Source organism: Morchella importuna, assembly GCF_003444635.1.
Source record: "Morchella importuna strain M04M26 chromosome Unknown Morimp01GS086, whole genome shotgun sequence".
Lineage (NCBI taxonomy): Eukaryota > Fungi > Ascomycota > Pezizomycetes > Pezizales > Morchellaceae > Morchella > Morchella importuna.
The window spans coordinates 41,158-49,418 of NW_025763482.1; the positions used below are offsets into that span (position 1 = coordinate 41,158).

An 8,261-nucleotide genomic window follows, 5' to 3' on the forward strand; every position below is an offset into this window, starting at 1 on the left:
AGAAATTTTGGGAATGTAAATCCTGTAATTGCGTGTTTAGTTTTTGTATTCCCAAAGTGGGGATTGCGGGGTTTGAGCATAAAAATAAAATACGGTGATACTTATGATGCATGATAGAGTATTTAAGATGGAGTCTTGCTTGTACTCTAGTATCTCAGTCCACCACCCTGCAGCATACCGCCAAAACTCGAAAAATTGGCTATCTCCGTCCAGGGATTACCACTTGAGTGATTGGTTGAATGGCATCGATCTGCTTTAGAAATTTCCCATACAAGAAATTTTGATCTAGCCAATTTTTCGAGTTATGGCGGTACATGTACTCACGCGTTTATTAAATGGTCGGAATTCTTAGTAGGGATTTGGTTGCAACGATGGTTACAGGACTGTAGAGTACATGTATGTACCCAGGGGTCCCGATAAGTAATATAATTCCTATTTTTCAACAAAACTAACCAACAAAATACAAAAAAATTTATGATATTTTAGAGGGTGAGGATCATAGTTTTAGTAAGACTTATCATGAGTAGCTGCTACTTATTTTTTTTATCGCTGTTTGTCAGAAGTTGCCCTTTTTGGACTAAAATCCCAAATTAATGACTTGAAAAAACTCGGATTCTATCCTCAAGACTCATTTATCATGTATTATCAAAGTATCTATCAGAGGTTGTTTTGCACTGAAACATTGAAATCTTTGTGCCTTTCGGTGTTGCGAAGTCAAACGTTGCATCACTTATCGGGACCCCTGGGTACATGAATGTGGGAACTGAGCTCGACCCCAGCCCCAAACTTTTTGGCAGTCACGTGACTTTCTGCGAAAGTTTCTGTGGTAGGGCTTAGGGCGCGCGAAGTCATACTAAGGGTTCCTACTAGCGGGTGCGTCACAAACTGTCACCCGCACGCACGCACGCACGCACGCACCCATAAAGTCCTACCTTTGACCGCCCTTGGCTGCCCGCCTATTAGTATAAAAGGATCTATTTTTGTATGTAGTAATAAAGACAAGCAAGTTGTATGCGAATTCTACATCTATGGTAGCAACATTGAAGTTACTTGTCGTTTTTTTCTGACTCTGAAAATTTCTTTTTCTTTACACCTGAAAGATTACTTTTCTCTACAGAAATTCTCCGAGCTCAAACGCCTGACTCGCTTACGCAGACCCCATTTGACGATTGAAATGACCTCCAACTGGTTACTATGCACCGGTAACCAATCCCTGCATTGTTGTATTAGTGTTGAGGATTACATTGAAGTAAGACTCTGTAACGGTGACAGTCTTTCCACGTATTGCTAGAATCCGATAGAGAGATGTGGCTGTACAAGATAGAATCAGGTTTAGATTATTCCCAACGATTTATCGCTAATGTATCGGGGGTGCCATGATGGGGCACGACCATGACTTCGATCAGGTAGATATGGAAAAAAGGAATAGAACAAGTTATGATTGGGTTCGTTCGATGGAAAGATAGAGTTTATTTGTTTGATTGTTATTTGTAGTCTAGAAACTTAATAACTTTAAGGGGTCTCCTCACTGGTAAAGATTCGCTGATCCCCAGAGCCCAACCTGGGGCAACCGAGTTCTTTTATGGAAGTTTGGTGCCATCAGCAAGCTAGCATCCGCCTCCGGGGGATTGTCCCTTTCTCCAGAGGTTGATGCCAAGACAACTAGTCTCCCTACCCCTCCCATGTCTCCTCACCACCTCGCCTAATCCGTTGAGCCTCTGGAGTAACCTGGCACTCTCTGGAGAACTCTCCGCCTCAATTTCTTCTCTTGAGTCTCTCCCGCTTCCTCTTTAACCAGGCTTCTCGAGCCTTCTAAAAGGCTTCCTAGACATTTCAGCGGGCCTCTCGAGCTTCTCACAACCCTCCCCAGCCACTCGACACCCTTAGACCACTCCCCAACAGGCTCCGCGAGCCTCCCAAAAAGCCTCTTGAGCCCCCTCAACCTCTCTCAAGGCCCCGACTCGTCTTGTAAGTCTATAGGCTTCTCGAGCCCCCAAACGCTCTTCAAGCCCCACTTAGCCACTCTCTAGGCGCCTCACGCCCCCCTTAAACCACCCAAAATCTACCCCAACAGGCACCTCGAGCCTTCCAAAAGCCACTCGCGCCACTCCTGATCCTCTCAAGGGTCCCCGCCGACCTGGCTTTAGGTTAAGCGAAAAACCACACGCAACACCTAGAACTTTTGACTTGGCCTTTCCACCCTGGAAATATTCCAGAGGGTGTTATCATAGAATAATATGAATACATTAATATTGGACCACTGATTCATACATATCGTTTAAGAGGATCCAGTCTCTCAGAAGCATTGACCTGTTATAGTTCGAAGCTTATAGCTCCGCCGGGGTTAACTGTATATATGGTAATTCGTTGTCCAAGTTCTTGAGAATCTACTCTAGTGTTGTACCAGCCGATGGTCTCCCTGCCCCCAATTCGATAAACAAATGTGCTATTCCTAAGACGCTACGAGTTGATATTAATATTTTCCAAATACATTTGACCACAATGATGAGGCGCAAAGCGGCGCGCCCCTCCGCCCGGACCCTCCTCTAGATCGTCCCGTCCTCCTCTAGCGAGCCTTTTCGTAGTGTAAAGGCCCCGACTCATGATCCCCTTGCCATGGTGTTCCTCAGCAGCTCAACCCAAGCCCACAGAAGTACTCGAACTATGACTACTTTCCTAAGCTAACCAACTCCTATCACGTGAGCTCCCCTGGACGAAATCATTTAGCCCCTTTAGGTGCCACTTACTAACAACTAGACTCCCTGAGATGCTCCCCAGCGTTTGAACCGTAGATAGCATACCTTAAATCCACTAAGGCCACAATCACTCTTTCCTAACTGCCATCACTTTTCACTGAACAAAGCTACTACCCGCAGTGCATCGTGAACCCTCCATTTACTTCACTCTTCCTCCTGCTCTACTCTTTCCTTGGAACCTTCCGCTGAAGATACATGGCAACCTGCAGGCATTGTTTAACCGTCTAACCTCACTGGGTAGTCGGAATAGTAGGTGCTCAATAGTAAGCCCTCCTCCTCTTCCCGCGTGCTGTATGAAGCTGCCACGGCTCAGAGTGAAGGCAAGGCACGGACCAGTAGTATTGCCGATCGTACTAGCAATTTACTTAGCTTTGTGCAAGACTCGTATGGCTCAATCTTATCTGCAGTGTAGTCCTGTTTCATTCTTGATAATGTCTGCGAATCAGATAACCTGGTCGCCGAATTGTTCCTGGCGTCGGTTCATCTTAGGTGTGTTGTGCTGCTGCATGGAGGGTGCATCTCCGTATCCGCGAATCACTCACTGCCTCCTCTTTGTTGGTCTTCATTTTTGAAAAAATCTTCCCGAAGTAGTTCTCAAGCTTTCTCGATGTTGGGCTCCGGCAGTTCCTCATGATGTTCGGGCAAGGGAGGAAAGAGGAATATCTTTCAAATTTCAACACTTCTCATCTCTCGCGCTCATGCAGCCGGATTTACGCCTTGTGGAAATGTGTCTATTGCGTAATCTAAGAAGTCTTGTGGAAATACTCGTGGCGCGCCAATCTACCTTATACGTGACAAGCCAGCTGATTAGGTAAGCTGCCATCTTAGAATTATGACCGCCGATGAAGCCAACTCATATCGGATGCACATCCGTTGAAAAACTGCCATGGAGTATTTTCCGACCACCTACGTTTTCAACACGAATGCTCCGTTCACGCTTTAAGTCGCTTAGGATAGTTAGTACAAGCCATACTTAAAATTGACATTAAGCAATGGGACCCGTAGTCAGACACATGAGCCGCATCATCTTGAACCTCTGATCTAAGGCCCAGTTCCCCAAAGGGTGATCCGGAGCCGTGAGGGCTTCGTAGCAGATAGCTTTCTGGTCGAATCAGATCATGGAGTGACACAGGTTGACCACTGACATCCGTTACGTCGTTTAGATAGCCCGGTGAATCTCAGAGAGGAAAGTACTTCCGTATACTTGTGGAAGTTCGAGATAGCCTGTTGCAGGTAATACTTCGTAAGTGAGTCGTTTTCCCTTTGTATGTAGTATGGTATAACCTGAATGGTTCAGCGCATTTGAGCACCGAGGTGTGGATGAGTCACACATACCCTAACCCCTGACGCTCGTAGCAACGTACCGGAGCTCAGCACAGATGCACACCATAGACCATTGTGACTAACTCTACTTTCCATGCAGATCAGCTCCGACTCAATCTCGCGGACTCTCAGGCTTTTGCTACATACAGCACTAGTCAATAGGGCTCCTCTCGATTAAACTATCCGGCCAAGATGTCGCCATTTCCCTCTGTTATCCATCCTTGTCCTCCATACGCCTCGATGGAGCCAATAGCAAGCATGTGGTTGCACTCGCCGATAACGGGCCTCTTAAGCTTATGGGCAACGCCAAGAGCGAGCACCGGACGCATGAGATTAGAGGGCCAAGGCACAGGCAAGCACATAGCAGGGCATGAGCATATATTGGCAACTATGTAAACGTATTGCACACTCCTCTATCTTGCCACCGAACAACTTGTATTTCTTAGAACCCCCTTGCATAGTTCTGAACCCCCTTCTCTCGCTCTTTGCTGTTTCAATTTGCATTCTCCCCTAGCGTAGATATTGTCTAGTATGTCTGCCTTGGCTGGCTCCTCCTTTGCTGTCGCGTGCCTGTGAGGTCTCCTATTTACTTTGCTCGCACTTGGTGCCGACTCCTCCGGGGCGCAACGCCCAGAGAAGGAGCTATGTGACTCGTGATAAGAGTGGGTTTTACGAATAGACTTTTTTGAACTACCTACCGGTCGATACGATTCCCGATTCCCGGGCGCGTGCTCTTGAGCGCTTGCCGTAGTAGACCTATATAGTACGTTACAGATATTCCTTTAACCGTATATGCTCTGATACATGTGTATCATGTTCACTCAATACTGAATTCTCAGTCGTACATTACATTTCATTCTTCCTTTGGAAGCCAGCGCGGGCATTTCACGTTGCACGATAAGTTGTCCATCCGTCATCTATTGCTGTGATTGATCATCTAAAGCCTGACACAATCAGTGGGCCAAGGCCATGAAGTTGGACTTCTAGAGTTTATGGGTCTAGCCTGCTCCCGTCCCCGGTGTTTCTGGCCCGTGAAACGAACCCTTACCTCAAATCAAAAGAAAACCAAATAGACAAAAATACCGCAACCCAGGCACATAAGAACCTTCATAGGGAAAACCACAAGAAACCCAAAATCGACTGACGTTAGCCATCAGCGCAGGCACCAACAAATAGCAAGTTGCCTAAGGTCGTCACTCGTCCAGTACACTCGCGAGGAAATAGTATGTCTACAACCTCGGACACCGTCCACCCACCAGGGCCCCGATCCCGTCCCAAGCCCGCCCGCTTACCCCAAGCCCGAGAAGGTACCGTGGCGTGCGAAGCCTGCAGCCAGTTTGGCCCAAGGTGCGTGCTGGCGGGTCACAGGCAAGCGGGCGCCGGCTGGGCAGGCGAAGCTGTTGGACGGTATTTCTGGCGACGTGCGAAGGCTGCTGTACGTGGGGATAACAGAACGAGCTTATAGGCTCAGCCTGATTTTTGTGGTAGTAGAGGGAGCGGTGCGCTGAATAGTAGTAGATGCTTACTCGTCTCGGAACTGCTGGGGAGAAAATAACTAACTTGGACCTCTACCTAAAGTAATTATGTCTCCCCTACATACACTTTAGGTTGACTACTTTAGGGCCCAAGTTCTTAGGTTGACTTACCGTCTCTCGTCGACAGGTGATTCATTATTGCAACCTGATCTACACTCCACTTGCCAAAAGTTTGTACATAGGTACTATGGCATACCGCTCTCTCAGGGTGAGATTAAGATACTTGATAGCCGACCTGGCAAGATGAGCTTGCTACTGCCAAAGAATGCAATAAACTGTCAAGGAGGAGTGACTTGCACTGCTGCGTAGGTTCCTTGAGCGTTCCGATATTTCCTCCAACTATGCCTAGCTTAGAGTAAACAGGAGCCATGCTCCCTTCTGAATCAATACCCTCGCTCACTATAGCCAGGAAGGAAATAGCTAAGCCACTAGAGCGTCGCTCTCCTCGGTAGACGCCCAGTGTAAAATACTAAGATTATCCAACCTGCCTACTACTACACTACCACTGAATTGACCACCCTCTAGTCAGAGTCCTCATAACCTAATACCTCTCAACCCTACCATAGGCTAGGGAAGAAGAGAGAAAGCGATTACAAATAAAAAGACCCACTCTCACGATGGGGTTATAGAAATATCTGACATGCGTACTACAGCACCACCATGTCCTGACACTCGCGTATGCATTATCTCACGTATGGCTCCACTGCTCGCATCCGCACCCATTTACCTCTTACTCTAAGTACATCGCCTCCTGAGACAGAGCCCACATAACCAAAAGATTTACATAACCCCTAGCAACAGCCAGTATAGTGACTACCACCCACCCAGCACGCGAGCAACTCCGCGCCCCACCACCTCACGCTCGCCCCCGCCGCGCGTCTCCAAAACACGTTTTCCACCCGCTCACGAATTCACATCTCCCCGGCGCCCACAACCCCCGCCACATTCTCGACCAACGCCTTTGAAGCAACCTGCTCGCGCGCCACGCCCCGCATCGCGCGCCGTGTGCCAATCGCCAGCGTCCATCAAGCTCCACGTTCAAATTATGATTTCAATGGCCGTCTCCCGGTCACCCCGACGGTTTGCTCGGCGCTGAAGTTTGTCTAACTCGACCTCTTCCTTGGATAAGCTCTGCTCCAGGACCCTAGAGGATACGCCGCAATGTAAGGTCCAGAGAGGGGGAAGGATCTCGGCAAAGTGGTAGTATAGCCTGGTTTGCTCTGTTGTTGTGAGTGGTTAGCTGTTAACTTCCCTTTTCGCCTGGTGCTCGTGGAGCCTGGCCCCTACGGGGAAAAGAGAGAGAGAATTGTGTGCTAACCGGGTGCGGGGGGTCGGTGGTAGATTTGCGCGCTGGCGGAATACGGTTTTGCGAAGCGGTGCGCGAGGAGACAGCCAGGACCCAACATGTGAGCTGAATATATCAATGCGGTAGGGGGATTACGCCTGCTTGGGGCTCGAAGAGTGTGTGAGGAATGTGAGTTGGAGGTCGCTTTGCGGGGTGAAGAATGTATGTTTAGCGGAAGGGCGGAGGGGCTCTGGTGGGAGAGATTTGGAAGATAAGGAGGCGGAGGGTTCTGCTGAGAAGCCTTGATGGTGGAGTTTGTGGCCCAATTGTTTCTGTTGTTTTTGTTTCGTTGGTTTTGATAGATCATAGACGGCGCCGTTAGTTGTTAGTTTTGATAGACGAAATTGTATTAGTAGTTAGTAGTTAGTAGTAAGCACCAATGTTTAGTCGTCAATATCTCATGGGTCTCAAAGAAGCAGGAAGGAATGGGAGTATACTAGAACAGATTAGAGCAGATAGTACCTTTCATCTATCCTATCTAAAAAATCATTGACAGAGAAGAGAGCGCACTAAACTATAAGAAAAAGAAGAAAGAAAAAAAAAAACCAAAAGCAGCAAACACAAAAAAACAAAAAGCTTTTCCATACCCCGGCCCCCCCCCGGGCCCCCCTTCACCCCAAAACATAAAGAAAGAAAGAAGGAAGAGTAAATACCCACATCCAGTAACAGTAATTTTAGTAGTAGAAGAAGCAGTAGTAGTAAATAGTCGAGCACCTAACAAAAATCGCCCCCGGCCCCCCCCCAAATCCCCGCCTCTAATCTAACCCACCACCCTAACTACTCCCCCTCCCACACACCCCCCACCTCCACCTTACCCACACACATAATCTCGCGCACGTCCTCCTCCTCATCGCTATTCAGCCCCAGCCCCGCCCCGCCCGCCTCGTTCCTCTCCTTCTCCGCGGCCGCCAGCTTCACCGCCACACGCTTGAAATAGTCGCCCATGCTGCGCTTCTGCGGCCCCTCGACGCCCGCAATGTACTTGTCGAACACGGCGTCGCCCTGCGCGACGACCTGGAACAGCGCGATGAACGCCTGCTCGGCCGACAGCTTCACGGGGATGATCATGTCGCGCACGCAGCTGAAGATGGTGGGTGCGAGGGAGGGGAGTCGGTGCCGGCGCCCGCCCGCCTCTGCTGAAGCCTCGGAACTGTGGAGGGGAAAAGTTGCTCCCGCATCTCATACACGGTAGTTGCTGGTCTGAACGCTGCTGTTCGTCGTCAACGAGTCTGTGTCATCGTTTGATTCATTATCAGACTCGCTTTGGTCTACGCTCGTGGGACCCAAGGAAAAGGTCCCAAC

At 48.8% G+C, this 8,261-nt stretch overlaps 1 protein-coding gene across 1 annotated transcript; it reads right to left on the minus strand.

Moving 5' to 3' along the window:
• Nucleotides 1-7,736: 7,736 nt before the first annotated feature.
• LAJ45_11700 (uncharacterized protein) lies at nt 7,737-8,027 on the minus strand (the record flags this gene model as incomplete). The annotated part of the gene is made up of 1 exon (XM_046121175.1): nt 7,737-8,027. The coding sequence occupies one exon, from the start codon at nt 8,025-8,027 to the stop codon at nt 7,737-7,739; it is 291 nt and encodes a 96-aa protein (XP_045965642.1).
• Nucleotides 8,028-8,261: the final 234 nt, after the last annotated feature.